At 50.8% G+C, this 17,907-nt stretch overlaps 1 protein-coding gene and 1 long non-coding RNA gene across 4 annotated transcripts; one reads left to right on the plus strand and one right to left on the minus strand.

Annotated features, from left to right (window-relative positions):
- Positions 1 to 7,895: 7,895 nt before the first annotated feature.
- Positions 7,896 to 16,230, plus strand: LOC120905584 (AMP deaminase 2). Of its 3 annotated transcripts, none has more exons than XM_040316523.1 (6): positions 7,896 to 9,264; positions 11,212 to 11,431; positions 12,689 to 12,984; positions 13,848 to 14,679; positions 14,805 to 15,390; positions 15,468 to 16,230. In XM_040316523.1, exons 1-6 carry the CDS (start codon positions 9,138 to 9,140, stop codon positions 15,756 to 15,758), a joined length of 2,352 nt encoding a protein of 783 aa, XP_040172457.1. In that variant the 5' UTR covers positions 7,896 to 9,137; the 3' UTR covers positions 15,759 to 16,230. The 3 variants fall into 3 exon arrangements, with proteins under 3 accessions (XP_040172457.1, XP_040172456.1, XP_040172454.1); XM_040316522.1 differs by lacking the exon at positions 7,896 to 9,264 and adding an exon at positions 10,819 to 11,065 and having other exon boundaries at positions 13,857 to 14,679; XM_040316520.1 differs by lacking the exon at positions 7,896 to 9,264 and adding an exon at positions 10,821 to 11,065.
- LOC120905585 lies at positions 10,319 to 11,276 on the minus strand. Its single transcript, XR_005739922.1, has 2 exons — positions 11,162 to 11,276; positions 10,319 to 10,813 (listed from the first exon to the last, which is right to left on the minus strand). It is a non-coding gene; the product is annotated as an uncharacterized LOC120905585 (long non-coding RNA).
- Positions 16,231 to 17,907: the final 1,677 nt, after the last annotated feature.

Below are 17,907 nucleotides of genomic sequence, written 5' to 3' on the forward strand. Positions count from 1 at the left end.
TGTGTGTGTGGTGCAGGCTTTTGTATAGCGGTGTAACGCGGTGTGGGTAACGCGTGCGCCTTCGCGTGCCACACACACGTGCCGTCACACGTTCAGGGTTTTTGGGCGATTTGTTTTTTTTTTTTTTTGTTGTGTGTGCTAATGTTTTGCACATCGACCGACCAGTGTGTGTGTGTGTCACGTTTTGTCAGTGCAGCGTGCAATGTTGTGGCGATGATGATGATGTTGATGATGGATGATATACACAGCAATGCTCCTTCCCTCCCTTCCTTCTCCGTCTTCATGGGGGAGAATGTGAGAATTACCGACACGAACACGCCGCTCAGCGTTCAACCCGTACGGCTAAACACACGTGGAAACACTCCAAGAGCACGCACACACACACACATGATGTGTTGGAGGAGGAGAGGGGTGGAAGGGCGGGAAGGCGCCAACACACCGGGGAATGCGAACTGCAGAAAAAAAAAACTGCCCGAGAGCAGCGAGAAACAGCCGGCCGACGGACACATCCACACGACGGCTAGTAAGCTCACGGAAGTCTCAGCAAGCGGGTCCCCCCGAACCCCGAACTCTAGAAGTGATGAGGGTAAGGGGCTTCCCTACAGTGTTAGAAAAGTGTAGCTGAGGAGGGGTTGGAGTGGAAAGCTTTGGCGTTTGGTTCGCATTTTTCTCCCGTCCGGCTCCGCTTTTATTTTGCTGACGGTGGCTCCGTCTTGGAGCCCCTTTGTGGCTGTTTACGTGTCAGACTATGAGTGCGTATGCATGTGCAAGTGCAAGTGCAATGCCAACGTGTCCCGGCATCTCCACCCACTTCCTGGAAGGGTCGCCTACAATAACATTGCCCATTAGCGCGTCCCGTCAATCAAACCGCACCATTAAGTGCCGTTTAGAGTTTAGAGGTGGTGCGACAACAAAAACCAAAAACAATTACAATCCCCTGCTGCAAAGCTTGTTTGTTTGGTTGTTTTGTTTCGCTCGCACCTCACATTCGCATGTAGTAGTGCATCGATCAGCAGCCCTCCTCGACATTCAAAACCGCATTTGAGCTTCAAACGCAATCAATTCCTCTCGAGATGGCGTCGATAACGCGCACTGTATGTGTGTGTGTGCGTGTGTTTTTTTTTTTTTAGAAGTGCCCCACCCCCTTCCCCTGTTTAAGGGCTGATAAGCGTGTGTCAAACAATTCGAACGACTGGACTGGACGGAATCAAATATTAGTCAAATTGGCGTTGTGTGCGTGCGACTCCATCAGCTGATAGTGCGTGGCAGCTGTATGCGACAGAAAAGGCAGAATGCGTGTGTGTGTGTGTGTTTTTTTTTTCTCCCATAGACACACACACTGCACTGCATTTGATGTTTGTGCATCCAAAAGAGCGACCTTGTCGCAATACCTGTGCGACCAAAGCGAGTCGTAATAGTGTAATTGATACTGAGAGAGAGTGAGAGAGAGAGCGACGGAGGCAATGGAATGCAGAGATGGGGAAGGAAGGGAATTGTTGTTTTTTGTTTTTTTTTTACTCGCTCCTCCTCCCGAGGAGCCGAGATGAGTCATTTGCACAATTGCAAATTGCATCGATTGCACCCCGCACACAGAACCAAACACCGTCCACGTTCCGTTTCTCAAACTCCGCCAAGCACAGTTTTTTTTTGGCTCGATTGGCTCAAACACATGTTTTTGTTTTACGAATTTTGACCAAAAGTAGGTCAAAATAGCTGTGGCGACGGAGTGAAAGTCGAAGGAAAGATCATTTCATTGCCAGCAAAAGTTTCGAGACCGGCCGCAGTGAAAGTGCTCCCAAGCGAGCGGATGGAAAAGGGAAGAACCATAAACAAGTGGATAACCGATAGCAGCGATAACGAGAGCGAGGCGCGCGAGAGAGAGAGATGCTTAGCGAAGTGAGAATGATGTGCGAACGATGGATGTAAAACGTCCAGAAGCGTCCGATTAGAACGCGTGAGTAATCAGTAATGGACGAAATTAACTACGAACGGAGCGATTGTGTCATACAGCATAGAGAAAGAGATAGAGAGAGAGAGAGAGAGAGAGAGAGAGAGAGAGAGAGAGAGAGATAGAGAGTATTTCGGATGCTTAGCTGATGATTTAATATATATCTCGCATCAAAAGAACGGCCAACAAAAAAAGGGTCAATCTGGAGCGATATACAGGGTTTTCCATTCCAATTAACAACTGTCCACAGCAAGGTGTTATAAATGACAAGGTTAAGTTGTTCAGAGCAAAATGACATTTCTCGACTTGACATTTCTCTTCCGGGGGCTCCGGTATAAAAATCTAATGAAATTTGTATGCAGAGAGTGACAGATGTCCCCCATAATGTCGCCCAGCAAAAGCGATAAAAATCAACCTTCTGACGTGTGTTTTCGAAGACGACAATTGTGAAATTGAAATGGACAGTGTACCAAAAACGGCTTGACATGTTTGTAAGTGGTAGACAATCGTGTTTTTCAAATCGAAGATTGCTAGTAGACTGTGGACAGTTGTTAATTGGAATGGAAAACCCTGTAAGATGTACAAGAGCGCGAGAGTGAGTTGATCTAAAATTCCACACACACGCAAGAAAAAAACAAAATCAAATCAATAAGAGAGAGAGAGAGAGAGAGAGAGAGAGAGAGAGAGAGAGAGAGATAGAGAGAGGCGCCCCGTGGAGACTCTGACGGTTTCATGCAGAGAGGTATACCATACGGTTTCGAGAGATTCCAGTCCTTCTCCCTCTTCCCGGCAATGCGTACGGAAGATTGTGGACAGTGTGCGTGTAAGGTGTAGTGCGCTGGTAATGCAAGGTGACGCAGTTCATCTCGGCGTCATCCGCACGTTCCCGCACCCTGAGGTTGGTCCTGTGTCTTCGCTCCAGTCCGCCGGGCGTACCAGTCGCGCCCTGTGTCATCTCCAAGACGCGACACTCTTTGCATTCTCGTCCGTGAACCGACAACCAGACGCACCAGACCGGGAAAGTTTCCCGGGCCTCTCCGTGTGACAGCTTCCAGTCTTCCCTCACGCCCTCCTAGCAGGATATCTTGCGCTCCCGCAACAGCTGAAAACGCACTCCACCGGCCGTCAAACGGCCCAGTGTGGACAGAGCTGGCAGAGGAAGTCTCTTGGAAATCGATAAAATTTCACTCCATCCCCCCAAAACTCTCTCAATTGCGTCGTCCAGTCCAGCGGGTGACTTTCCACCCATTTGCCATCGTGGTTTGGTGTCGGCTTTGATGTGTTTCTTTCGTCTCTCTCTCCCTGTGTGTGTGTGTGTATGTGTGTTTTGTTTTGTGTACTTGTGCAAAGCCGTAGTGCTCAAACATCTGGTGCATTTTCAGTTACAGCGTTTCGGAGCCAGCGTACGGTGTGTAGTGTAGTGTAGCGCTCTCCCTAGTCAAGTACACAAGTGCGGGCCAAAGTGTCTCCGAAACATTATCTTACGAGGCTCGAAACGCAAAGCGCAAACACGATTCCTCGGTTGTTTGTGGTCGCAAACCTGTTGAAGTGGGAGGATACGGTGGCTTCGTCCAGTCCATCTGCGCGTCTTCAACCTCACCCGAAAGCGGGGGTCACAGCAAACCAGAGCCGGCCGTGAGCAGTGCTGCCCTTCTTAGCTGGCGTGCGCGATGACCAGCACCAACGACTACAACTCGCGGAAACGGTTCGCCTTCGATATCGACATGGAGATTGAGGCGGAAACGACATCCAAACTGAAGGCAGGTATGTATCCCAGTATTTTCTCCCAGCCCCATGCAGTGGTGCGGTGGTCAAGTAGTTGCAGGCTGCAGCTACATGCCCGACCGGGCCTAACAGCTCCTCCAAAGTGAGCTCCTCTCGAGTATGGTTGACACGTTTGTGTTCTGGTATAAGTACAACCACTATTCACAGATAACCAAGTCCTCCAACAACGTCGGCACCTCAAACTACGATTGTTGTGGTTAGTAATTAAGGAGAAGTTGAAGATTCTGCAATCAAATGTGAAGAGCTAGTTGCCCCATAACGTCTCCAATCCAAACAGGCTTTGGAAGATGTTCAATTGCGGGCATCTGCAAGGGATTACTTTCGTCCTGTTTTGAAGTCTATTCCAGGAAATCAAAATACACCAAACATTTGGTATTGCCATTGCCACTATCAGAGACTAGTCAAGAGATTTCTCCAGAGATCTGAACCTGGAGATCTGAATTCGTTCAATGTCCGAATGTCCCATAATGGAACCAGTCCAGAATAGATTTGATGTCACGACCCTGCTCTACGGGGGTGCAATAGCGCTACACGGAATATCCCATATGTCGCCCCTGTGCTCTCACCACCCCTTGTGCACACACGCTCGGCATCTGATCCCGCACCAGTGCCTATCCATACTCCATTAGCTGCATTAGTTGTTTTTGTTTTTTTTGTGAGCGCTAAATTTAGGACAGTTTTGCTGGTATTTCGATGTGCCATTGCCTCCAATCATTTCCATTATGTTTATACAGCACCGGAGTGTGGGGGGAGAATGACACACACACACACTTCGGTTTGGTTTGGCATTCGGCCGACAAATGGGTGCGAGCTTATCGCTTTGATGTGTCGTCGTGGTGGCGTTGGGCGGCCCTTAAACCTAAACCAGTGGGTAAACCAAGGCATCGCACCTACCCAAAAAAATGAACGTCTAACGCGAGTGTGTGTGTGTGTGTGTGTGTGTCGGTTGGGATGAAATAAAATGGTCAATAGAGGGGTCCGTTAATAAAGCCATAAAGCCGTCGGGTGTGGAATGTTGTCGGGCGGGGATGGCTCATTCGGGCTTGATAACCTGCTCCAATGTTTCCCATCAATGGCCTGGGAATGGAAAGCGGGCCACTCATTTGAATAACACGACCTGTTGGTGAAGGTTGCCTCAACGCATCTTCGCAACGCGAGGGCCCAGCGATACCCGTACACCAAGGACATGGGAAGGGCAACGACGTTCCAAAAACCGTTCCACCGTCTTCCAGCAATTCCTGCCGGTGCCGTGAGCGCATTCAATCAATCAATCAATTTTGATCGTTTTGTCATTTGGAAGTTGTACTCGGGGCGGTACTTCCAACCGCTTGTGCGTCAAGTGCCCAAACACGCTACCCAAAGCTGCCAAGACGGAGGAAACGCAGCGTCGGCAGAACGCAGCAAAAATCCGCCGAGTCCACCGAAAAACTGCGTGCCTCCCCGACGTTGGGAGCGCAGAAACGCCCCGTCCGTCCTGTGTACACGTCGGCTCCATTTGTCACGCTTGGTGACGCTTGGCAAACGTTCAACTGTCAGATAGAGAGAGGTATGGGGGGCTTAATATCTGACACCATCGAGGCAAGGAATGCACTCGCACTACACACACACACACGTATTGCAGTGCACATTAATTAGCAGCTAGGCGTGGAATTATTCCGCAAAACACACCGCGCACACAGCACGCAAGCAGCGTCGGGGGACATGGACGTGCCCTTTCGGACGTAAAAAGGCGGGCGAAACATTCTGCCCGCGTGCCAAAAATGGCAAACAGGGCCCCCTGCGGCCCCCTCTGTATCGCTTAATTGTTACCGATTCGAGGTGTTTGCCGGCGATTAATCGAGAAACCGCACGATGACACGATGCACGATTAATTAGCGCGAATCGATACGGTTAATCCGGACACGGACGCTCGATAACGCCAGTGGATCGAATAAATAGAAAATCCTATGCACTGTGGTACGTCACACACACACACACACACACCCACTTTTACCTGGTTGGAGATGACCTTCAGGGTTTTTGAAATTTGCCCGCGCGTCACGTTGAATAAATGGCAGAACGGCAGAAGTAGATGCAGACTGCCAAACTGCTCTGTGGCTAGAATTACCATCCCCTTCCACCACTCAGCAGTTACTAATGAAGACAAGAATTGAAATTCGAACTGAATTGCTATGTGTGTGTGTTAGTGATGATAAACATGAAGTTTTGGTCGGGATCAATTTCGACTAGCCCCAAAGATTTCTGGAATCGATTCCGGATTAGTAAATCCAGAATCAGTTTCCGAAATTGACTTCAGAATCAGCTCCAGAAGCGGAATCGACTTCGGAATTGGTTCCTTAATCAGCTCCGGACTCAGAATCTGGAACTTCTGATTCCAGAACTGAATCCGGAGTTAATTTAAATTCCGGAACCAATTATGATTCCGATTCCGGAACCGATTTCAATTCCAGAGCCAATTTCGATTCCAGAGCTGATTTCGATTCCCGAATCTAAATTGGCTTCTGAGTCATTATTGAAATCCGGAATTGAAATCGGCTTCGGAATCAGCTCCAGAATCGGAATCAACTCCAGAATCGGAATCAACTCCAGAATCAGCTCCAGAACCGAAATCAACTCCGGAATCAGAATCGGCTGTGAAATCGGAATCATATAAATCATACTCCTTGAGAATAGACGGTTAGGTCCTATGTAGCCACGATCTATTCTCATGGAGGTTCCGGAACTGATTTCAATTCCAGAACTGATTCTGATTCTGGAGCCAATTCCGGTTCCAGAACCAATTCTGATTCCAATACCGGAGCTGATTCCGGAACCGATTCCGAAGCCTATTCCAATTTCGGAATCAGAATCGGTTCCGGATTGACTCCGGACACGGAATTGGAACCAGGTAGTTCCGGTTCAGAATTCCCACCACTAGTGTGTATCTGTGTAGTTTGTTGTTACTGGAAATACCCCTGATATGGCCCATTGTAGCCAAAACAGTACTCCTGAGCGTCGCTACGGACGTCTAATTGCAGAATCAAATTACTCGCGAAGAGAGCAGAGCGGTTGATTACTACGTCCGTTCGGCAACATTGTGACACGGCAAAAGTCTAAAAAAAGACACCCGAAAGATTCCCCGACGACCCTTCCCCAAAATGCCGGTTGCTCTGCAGCTGCAGCATGCATCAACCTGTGCCTCACCTCGAGATATCCTGTTGCCATGGAGCTACTGCCACCCCCGTTTTTCGTGAACAGCTGCCGGAAGTTGTTGACCCCCTCCCGGTGAGAGGCCGGTTCCGCAACGGCAACATTCGTCCGGACCGAACCGGCTGCCAGTGTGGCCTGGTTTATTTCAAAGTAAACAACCGACGAACACGGTGACGACGACGCCGACGAGACGCAATTTCGCCGCCTGCAAAACAAAGATGCTGTTTTTGCTCTTTGTTCGGCTTAAGTAGATCAGCTGAAGTACCAAGGGACGCGGCGAGGACGCAGGAACATGATGAGGCACCCACTGTTTAGATTCAGAAGCAAAACAAACTTCGCTCCATGGGGATTGCTGGGATGCCCCGATGGCATTGCGAGACGTTGGGATATTCGTTCGGAAGTTCATTCATAACAATGTCATCCACCGCCCCTCGCTCTGGCCATTGTGGGACGAGTGGGGTGACCTGAATAGACAGCGCACACAAACATGATATACTGCTTGAAGATATATTGCCTCGCACACCACGCTTGCCCTCCGCACAAACGTTCGTGTGAGACCCGTGAGACCCATCGTGTTTCTGGGCGAACGGTGGAATGTTTTATCAATATCTCCAAAGCGCACCATACAACCAGCCAATGACGCCGGTAGCACGCTCTGTATGTGTCTGTGTGTGTGTTGCGACTTCTGGTGCCAGCCGGGTCAGGTCACGGTGCAAGTGAGAAAAATCCTCACACGCTAACCCGGATTGATTGGAGGCTACCAAAGGACCTACCCGTGGACCTAAGGTGGGAAGAGTTGTGAACGATGAAGAGCTAGCGCACTCACCTGCCCGATGCCAGTGCCCGATGTGACGTTCAGCCGGCACATTAGCCCAGCCCGGTGCGAGAAGCGGCCCTTTCGCCAGTCGAAAACTTCCTCTGCAGCCCGGCAGCTGACAGCATGCTGTGGCGATGGGTGTCAGCCGTCAGCTCGGTGTTACGTAAAATGGTGCTCCAGGAGTGCTGGAGATCGGCGATACATCGCAGCCAGTGCTTGGAAACGGCGTCGACAAGAACCTTCGGACAGACTTCGGAGTGGAGACTGCGAAAGTACACGTGTGGCACGAGGTGTGACGCTCGCTTAGAAACGTTCACGCGTGCGCACGCCCTTGCTTATGTGTGTGTATGTGTTTGCGTCTTGCAAAGAAAGTTGAATCAGTGCCTCAGATTGGTCGTACTGCGGTACACTTCCCGTATTGCGCGTCCTGCAACGATAAGCGCCCGGGAATAGTAGGATCACCAGTAAAGAGGGTTCTCTACTTTGCTCACCCTCCAGCAACAGAAGTGATAATAAAATTATCTTATCGACGCTAATTGCGCGTGCTGGTGGTTGGAGGATAAATCGCCCGCCCGCGGCCGAGGAAACCGAGTGGTCAGTGCCGATCAGTCGCTCTCGTGTACGTGTCGCGGTGACTTGTCCAGGCTTCAAACCCGGACTGTGTTTGTTGATCAGTTCCGCCGGCTTCAGCTCGGATTTCTCGGACATCGTTTGCTCGTGCACTGTACCGCTGTCACGACGCATCCTCCATCCCCCGGCAGGGAGAGAACCTTAAGAGAATCCGGCCCGAAACCGAAGGGGGAGAAGATACACGAGATCTAAATTTAGGACTTCGCACCCGAGTAACCTCCGACGGAACCGACGCTTCCCCCCCCCCTCGCTCTGTGTTGGCCATTGGCACCGAACCAGACACACACACATACACACATACACATAGACACACATGCACGGCTGACAGCTGACAACGGCAAACACACGGCGTCCTACCTACCGTTTGCGTATCTACAACTCAGGGTTTTGTGTCTGTTTCGCGCTCAACCAACTGCTCGCGACCGGCGAAAAGAAGGGGATAGGACCTCTCGCAAGGGGTAGCGTTGTTGTTGTTGTTTTTTTTTTTTTGTTCTCAGTAAACTCGGCAGCAGTCTGCCAGTCCGGTTCGGTCTGCGCTCGCTGACGGCGATCAAAGATATCTGTGGATTTCTGTGACCATCGTGTGCGCGCGTTCTACCGCCTCCTGAGGTTCCTGAGGTTGTTCGGACTGTGTGTTCTGTGTGTCTGTTTGTTTGTTTGCTTTGGCTCGCTCTTCCGGCCAGCAAATTCCAGTGTTGCAGTGTGCAACACTCGTGTGTGTGTGTGTGTTTTTGGAAGTATTTCGTGAGGTCACAAGGTGCGCTAAAGATGAGTGCTCGCGGTGTGCTGCTGAAGTGCGATATGAACTCGTCGTTCGATCAACCGGATCCGGCAATCATGTCAATGTCGCCCCGATCACCCGCCATCCTGCTCAACGACTTCTTCTCACCGGAAGGTTAGTGTTTTTTTTTTCATTAGAGCGAAGGTGGGCGCATAAACGGGAGAGAGATCCATCTCTTCTTTCTCCTGTTCCATCTCCATCTCCTTGCTTTCTTAGTAGCCGCCGCCATGATCATGATCCGACATGTAAAAAATGTCGGATTCATTAAAAACAGACAGAGATTGAGCGTGTGTTTGTGTGCGTTTGAGGCAAGAAAAGTCAGGAAGAAAAAGGCAAAGCAGTGTGGCAATAAAACAGCACGTTATTAACCACCGCGTTACAAAATGGGGCAAATTCTTCACCGAGATCACAACCAAAACCCGCAGCGACGCATTTCGCAACACGATCGAAAAGCAAGATGGCGTTCGTTTTTGTGTTGCTACGAAATGCGAGACTATGTCATCATCTCCAGAGAGCGGTGTCCACACGAGTGTCTGACTGAGTGTGGTTGTTGTTGGAGAGTCTCTTGTTTACTAAGCGATAGGTCCCAGCTAGTGATGTGCTCTTTGAAGCGCACCCACGACTCTGATCCGACCCTGGCTAATGCTAGTCCAATTCCAACACTGGCAAAATCGGAACCACTAGTTCCGCCCTGAGTCGGTGTTGTTAGGAGTATTTCGGATTCGTTCGGAATTATGATGATGATGATGATGACCCACCCTACAAAGGATTGAGATGTTCGAAATATCTTGCAATAATTTGGTAAAGCTACAAATATTCAAACGAGTAGATGTTTGAGAGCTGAGCAAAGCATAAAGGTATGACGAGTTATTAGCCCGATCAACACCAATATCATCATCACATAGAAAAAAAATATCATCATCACCTAGAGTTGACAATTGACAATACATTTAGACTACATTAGCTCTAACAAATTCAGAGCACAATTTTCTGAACTCAGATAACGAACCAGCATTGACAATTTCCTGTGGCATTCTGTTGTAATACTGGATACCTTTGTGAAACAAAGAATTTCTGGCTCCTGCAGTCATATAGTTTGGCACTCTTGGAGCATTAGCTCCCCGTGTAGCGTAATTGTGAATGTATACTCCTCTCACGACTCTTTGCGTAGGATATGAAGGTAGACGTCTTTTTATTAGATTATCAATGAATATCATTGTCTGATACGTCACTCTCTGTGTCTGGACGACTCCGGATGACTCTGGACGACTCCAGATGAATCCTGACGACTTCAAGAGGCTCCGAGAGGCTCCGGATGATTCCAAACGGCTCCGGATTATGCTGAGCGGAACTTACTTCCAGAGTCGGTGCCGAAATTGTTGGAGTCGGATCGGAGTCATCTCCGGATGTTTGCCAACTTTACCCATCACTAGTCTCAACAGCGTGTACCGCTCGCCGGCCCTTAATCAGCATCAGGGGGTCGCTTCTTATCGCTTCTCTCCGCTCAAGCCTCGCGATGGCCATCTTTGTTTACTAGCCACACACAGGAGACAGCACGTAGCACGTCGATGCAAGCGTTCGCTTCCGTCCGTTTTCCTTCAATTCCCCGCCGATGATGGGTTGGAGGCTCGGGACACGGACAGTCTGCTGCAAGCTGTCGGTACTGGTGGACGCCCCGGACAACTATTGGGTTTTTGTAGCCTAGCCTACTAGAGTCTAATTACTAGCCAGAGCACAACCAAACACGCCATGAACCAAAGGAAAAGGGAGATAAACTTTAACAAGCAGGACTCGCGCACCCTGCTGCAGGTGCTCGAGGACCAGAAGCTGATGGAGGCGATGAAGCAGTCGCGGCTGGCGCTCGAGGGCAGGGCGTCCTTCGCGCCATTAGCGCTTGATGACGCCGACGAGCTCGGTACGGCAAAGGAGGGCGAAGAGGACTACAAACGTAGAACTAGTAGAGCCTAGGGGAAGCTGTTTGCTTGTTTTTGGTTGTTGTAATAATGTTTACCTTGTTACCGTCTCTCTTCCTCTTCTCGTTCTCTCTCTCTCTCTCCACAGTACAGGGTAACGAGTCTCCGGCGGGACATGCCGGTGCCGGTGGAGGCGGTGGCGGCGGCGGCGTCGGCCCTGCCGGTGTACTTAGCGGTGCACTCAGCCTGTCCCAGGAGGATATCGTGGGCGTGCTGCCGAACGAAATATCTGCCCCGTACGAGGTGCCCCAGTTCCCGATCGAGCAGATCGAGAAGAAGCTCCAGCTGCAGCGCCAGCTGAACGCCAAGTAAGTTCTGAACGGGAAAAAGAAACCAGAATAACAACTAAAAATGCGTTGCGCAATTGAAGGGACTGGGTCCCTGGGCAAGCGGTTGGATGTCGAGAAGCCGATAATCGAAAGACAGTGGGTGGGTGGGGCCAAAGATGAGCGATGAAGGTTTTGCGTTTTAGCGCCCTCCCGGGGGAGAAGCCATGCTACTCCAGCTTTTGTCTTCTTCGTTGACATTGAAGGCCACGCACGCACGCGACCGTACTGGTACTGCTTGGCGTCATTCGCGTGTGAAACAGGGCTGCCAGGACCCAGGAAGGGTTTGTTTGTGTGTGTGTATGTGTTGTGGTCATTTAATCCAATTTAACAAAGGAACGGTCAAACTCCCCCGGCGGGCAAAGGACGGCAGCCCACACGGCCAGTGCGTCTCGGCGAGCGATGTTGGGCAGTGCGAGCGATACGAAGAAATGGCTGTCCGAGCGCGACCTGCTACGGTTAGTGTCGGTGTTCCGAGCGTTCGGTGGTGCCTCCTGTTATCTGTGTGTTTGGGGTTTTGTCTGGAGAAATTCGTCCGAAACGCGGATTCCGTGTGCCAAAAACAGCACCGCGGAAAGTTACAACGACCTGTTGGTTATGGGCTACGGTTTAATCTTGGAGCGCTTGGAGTCGGGCACGTCTGTCAGTCTTGCCTTGATAAGCATCATTCAACACACACACGTATACGCGGGCGAGGTGATAACGACTCCACAGACTCCACCGCGAGACAGAGCGCGCATCACATCAACCAAACTACCCTCAGTTGCAAAAACATATCCCTTCCGTGTGTTTTGTGTGCGTGAGTGTGTGTGTGTGTGTGTGTCTGGCTATTTTTGCACTCGACCTGTGCACACACCGTGTCCCACAAGCCCTGGGCTGTCCCGTGCGGGTGTCGGGGACGTGTTGATAATTAGTGAATTGGAAAATCGCTTGACCGATCAATTAACCAATCGATCCGTGAGTGGTGGTGTGCTGGCTACATAATGCCTTCCCACCTTCCCACAAAAGCCCCAAACCCCGGCCCATCCCCATCATCATGGAAGGGGTGGGTGACGCTGGTATACAGCTCAGTACAACACACCGCACGACACACACCGCGCTCAGTACGGTCCGGCAGCTCGAATCGTGCAGTCGTCGTGGTGGTCGCCGCCCCTGCTTCGTGCGTCCTGTGCCTGAACTCTCCTTTTTCTTCTTCTTCTTCTTCTTCTTCTTCTTCTTCACACACACACCAACATACAGGGTGATGGAGCAGGATCGGCACTCGATCGCACCGGAAGTCCACCCGGACGAGCAGCTGCCGTTCGACGAGCATGACTTCGTCGCCCACTTTCAGCGCGTGTCGATCTCGGGCGAGGACACCAGCGGCGTCCCGCTGGACGATCTCGAGCGGGCCTCCACGCTGCTGGTGAAGGCGCTCGAGCTGCGCGAGAAGTACATGCGCAACTCGCACCAGGCGTTCCCGCAGACGACCGCCCGCTTCCTCAAGTCGACCCACTCGAGCACGATCACGCACCAGGAGCGCAAATCCATCGCGGGTAAGTAGGCTGGTGATTGCGGGGAGGGGTGGGGGGTTGATGGGAAAGGGCATTAGGAAGGTGAAGAAGGGTGAAGGCCCACGAAGCAATTAGTTTTTAGAGTTAATGTCATTAGGTTTTTTAATCTTTTCCAATTCGTTTTTTCTAGTTTTATTTTCTTCATTTGAAATTCTCCTTTTTTTTCCTCTTTCTTACTTGGTGTATTTCTATTTTTTGCTTTTTGTTATCTCTCTATCTGTTAGTTGTGTTATTTTCTCTTATTCTGTTGTGTGGTCTATTATGAGTTTTCTATCTTTTTGTCACAGTGTCTTACCCATTTCCATTATATAGTCTTCTTTTTACTAGATAGTCTGTTCATCTAGTTTGTTCGTCTTTGTTGTGCTCTAATTTCCATCGCACCGTTTGTTCTCTTCCCTTGTTTTTTAAATCCTCTTTTTTTCTTAATTTGTTTGCTTAACATGTTTCATGCAAGTACCTTCACTACCCCAATATTCCGGTTTTGTTGCTCTGTTCTGCAAGCGGACACCGACACAGCAACGGACATCTCCGTCCCGTTTCGGTCTCTTCGGTGTGGGTTGCGTAGCTGTAGTTCCCTCTGTTGGTTTTGTTTTTTTTTGTTGTTGTTGTTGTTGCACTGTAATCTAATCGCCCGAGAAGCCGAGCCGAGATTGAGCTAGCATGAGATTAGCCACTGTTTGCCTGTTTCGCTTGGGACACCAGGCAGTGCCCCCAAAAGGATGTCTCGCCATTTAGGATGTAGGTCGCCCCGACCCAAACGACTTCGTTCACTGACCGAGGATTTTGTTTTCTTCTTCCTCTTCTTTCCTTATCTCACCACACACACACACACACACACCATCCAGACCATCCAGTCAATCCGCCCCAGAGCACGCAGTCGCCGTGGGTGGTGGAGATACCGGAGGATCTGAACTACAGCATCCGCCCGGTGCACGGCGTGTTCGAGGTGTTCCCGACGGCCGAGTCGACCGAACCGCTGCCCTACCAGTACACCCGCCTGCCCGACTTCGTGCAGGACATGCAGATGATGTGCTCGATGATAGCGGACGGGCCGCTCAAGTCGTTCTGCTACCGGCGGCTCAGCTACCTCTACTCCAAGTTCCAGCTGCACGTGCTGCTGAACGAGCTGCGCGAGCTGGCGTCGCAGAAGGCGGTCCCGCACCGGGACTTTTACAACATCCGCAAGGTGGACACGCACATCCACGCGGCCAGCTGCATGAACCAGAAGCATCTGCTGCGCTTCATCAAGAAGACGCTGAAGAACAGCGCGGACGAGGTGGTGACGGTGACCAAGGGTACGCCGATGACGCTCGCGCAGGTCTTCCAGTCGATGAACCTGACCACGTACGACCTGACGGTGGACATGCTGGACGTGCACGCGGACCGCAACACGTTCCACCGGTTCGACAAGTTCAACGCGAAGTACAATCCGATCGGCGAGTCGCGGCTGCGCGAGGTGTTCCTCAAGACGGACAACTACCTGAACGGGAAGTACTTCGCGAACATCATCAAGGAGGTGGCGAGCGACTTCGAGGAGAGTAAGTACCAGAACGCGGAGCTGCGGCTCTCGATCTACGGCAAGTCGCCGGACGAGTGGTACAAGCTGGCCAAGTGGGCGATCGACGGCAACGTCTACTCGGACAACATCCGCTGGCTGATACAGATACCGCGCCTGTAGTAAGTAGTGCTGTGGAGGGGGTGATGATGCCTCATCATCCTTGTTTTTTGTGTGTTTTTGTTTCTAGCTCCTACCAATGAGATCATTCTTTCTTCTTCACTTTTCCATCCCACTCCGCCCACAGTGACATCTTCAAGACGAATCAGCTGATGAGCTCGTTCCAGCAGATACTGGACAACGTGTTCAAGCCGCTGTTCGAGGCGACCAACAACCCGAGCAAGCATCCGGAGATACACACCTTCCTGCAGTACGTGATCGGGTTCGACTCGGTGGACGACGAGTCCAAGCCGGAGAACCCGCTGTTCGACGGAGACGTCACGCCGCCCGCCGACTGGACGGACGTGGAGAACCCGCCGTACGCGTACTACATCTACTACATGTACGCGAACATGACGGTGCTGAACCACTTCCGGGCGGCGCGCGGCATGAACACGTTCGTGCTGCGGCCGCACTGCGGCGAGGCCGGCCCGGTCCAGCACCTCGTCTGCGGCTACCTGATGGCGGAGAACATCTCGCACGGGCTGCTGCTGCGCAAGGTGCCGGTCCTGCAGTACCTCTACTATCTCGCCCAGATCGGCATCGCGATGTCGCCGCTGTCGAACAACTCGCTCTTTCTCAACTACGACCGCAACCCGTTCCCGGAGTATCTCGCCCGCGGGCTGGTCGTCTCGCTCTCGACCGACGATCCGCTCCAGTTCCACTACACCAAGGTAAGGCCAGCGGACTCATTCACATTGTCCTTTGCGCTCACGCGTGTCTGATCACCACCGTTCTTCTCCTGCAACAGGAACCGCTGATGGAGGAGTACAGCATTGCGGCCCAGGTGTGGAAGCTCAGCTCGTGCGACATGTGCGAGCTCGCCCGGAACAGCGTGCTGATGTCCGGCTTTCCGCACAAGATGAAGCAGCACTGGCTCGGGCCGAACTATACGCGCGAGGGCGTCGCCGGCAACGACATTACGCGCACGAACGTGCCGGACATACGCGTCGCGTTCCGGTACGAGTCGCTGCTGGACGAGCTGGCCAACATCTTCAAGGTGAACAACGAGCAGAAGATGCAGTACGCGTCGCAGCAGTAGGTGCGGGAGGAGCGCTCTCCTCCTAACCTCCTCCATTCATTGCGCACACGCTTGGTGAACAGATCATCCCACGGTTTTGTTGTTTTTTTTTTTTACTTCCTGCTTGTTTGTGCTCGGTGTTTGCTACTTTTCTTCGGTTCTTCTTTATTTTTTTCTCCTTCTTCACACGAGCATCCGAGTAGGATCTTCCGTTGTTCCGATGATTTAGGACACCTGAGCGCAGCACCAAAGCGGGCATAACCTAACCGGAAGAGGCCACCCTCTCAATCGCGCAGCTCGTTCTGTATGCGTGTCTGCGCCTATTCTCATTAATTGTAATTTATAATACAAAACAACAGCAACCACATAACCGCCACAAACCAAAACTTTAAGAACCAATCGATGATAAAAAAAATCACTCACACATACACAGTTACACTATATAAACAGTTAATAAAATGAAATTATATACCAGTCTATATTGATAAAGAGAGCAAGACACAGAGCATTATATGCAATTAATAGGGGAAGGTAAGTACAGACTAACGATGGGTTAAGTTGGCAAAAATCAGGAGTCGACTCCGATCCGACTCCGACAATTTTGGAACCGACTTGGGAAGGTAGGTCCATCCAGCACCACCCGGGACCTTTGGAATCTTCTTGGAGCTGTCCACAGTCCAGAGAGTCATCGAGAGTTCGGAGTCTTGCGGAATCGGCGAGAGTCGTCCGGAGTCGTGTGGAGTCGGCTGGAGTCGTGTGGAATTGGAGTCATCCGGAGTTGTCCGGAGTCATTCGGAATTATACGGAGTTATCCGAAGTCATTCGGAGTTGTCCAGAGTCGTCCGGAGTTTTAATCGCGCGTAGTAGCAGTTGTCCGTAGCCGGAGTCATCCGAAGTTGGAGTTATTCAAAGTTATTCGGGGTTATCCGGAGTTGCCCAGGGTCATCCGGAGTCGGAGCGACCCTGCATCGGAGTCGTCCAGAGTCGGAGTCAACCGGAGTCGTCCGGAGTCGTGTGGAGTCGACTGGAGTCGTGTGGAGTTGGAGTCATCCGGAGTTGTCCGGAGTCATTCGGAATTATCCGGTATTATTCGGAGTTGATCAGAGTCATTCAGTTCAGTTATCGCAGTTGGAATCGGATTAACTGTTGTGATATACGCGCTACTTAACAATGGCCAACAACGCGCGAAGGGTTTAAGCGTAAGATGAGGATAAAATCCGTGTATTCACAAATATTCTTTGCCCGCCTGATTGCCCGTACCGAGTGCCCGACCGCCACTCGGTTCCCGTTTGATGCCCTCTCATTCTCCCGAGAGACCCGACCTCCTACACTCACACATCACACGAAGACCCTTGCCTGTCATCGGTAACATTAACATTAACGATAGCCGGAGTTGTGCGGAGTCGTCTGGAGTTGAAGTCTTCTGGAGTCGGTGTTGTCGGAGATGAAACCGGATTATCAATAGCCGGAGATGTCCGGAGTCGGTCGGAGTTGTCGGAGATGGAATTGGATTGACAATAGACTACAGCTGTAGTTGTCCGGAGTCGTCTGGAGTTGGAGTCTTGTGGAGTTGGTGTTATCAGAGTTGGAATCGGATTAACAATAGCCGGAGTCGTCAATGAAGGAATTGTAAACGTCGCTTCCAACACATCGTAGAATGCAGAATGTAAAAATCTATTGAAACATCAGGCATTAACAGCAGATGTTGCTCTAGATCAGAGGTTTTCAACCTTTTTGCATCTAGATTTGATTGTGGGGGTACAGTCCAGTTATTGCCCAATTAAAAACGTCAAATTCCCCACTTGGGAGAAATTTCACAACGGTTGAAACCCGCTGCTCTCGATTATTCAAGGTGGAAATGAAGCAAGTCTGCGGCCGAAGCATGTTTGGTGGTTTCAACTTTATGATCTTTGAAATCCCAAGGCATCTGTTATCTATTCCTCAACGATGTCATATAAATATCCCTGCTTCTCGTTGATCTAACACAAGAGCATGTGGTCCAAGTCGTGACAAGATATTGGTTTTCGTGAGATGCCTCGTCAACATCGAGCGAGTCGTAGCATACCGTATGGCTGCTATTTTGACCCGCTTCTCGCATATTGCAATGCCTTCTGTAGTTGCTGAATGTTTTATGTCTTCCGATTATCCTTACTTAAGGTGTTTGATGACA

This window comes from Anopheles arabiensis, chromosome X (genome assembly GCF_016920715.1).
Source record: "Anopheles arabiensis isolate DONGOLA chromosome X, AaraD3, whole genome shotgun sequence".
In the NCBI taxonomy this organism is placed as follows: Eukaryota; Metazoa; Arthropoda; class Insecta; order Diptera; family Culicidae; genus Anopheles; species Anopheles arabiensis.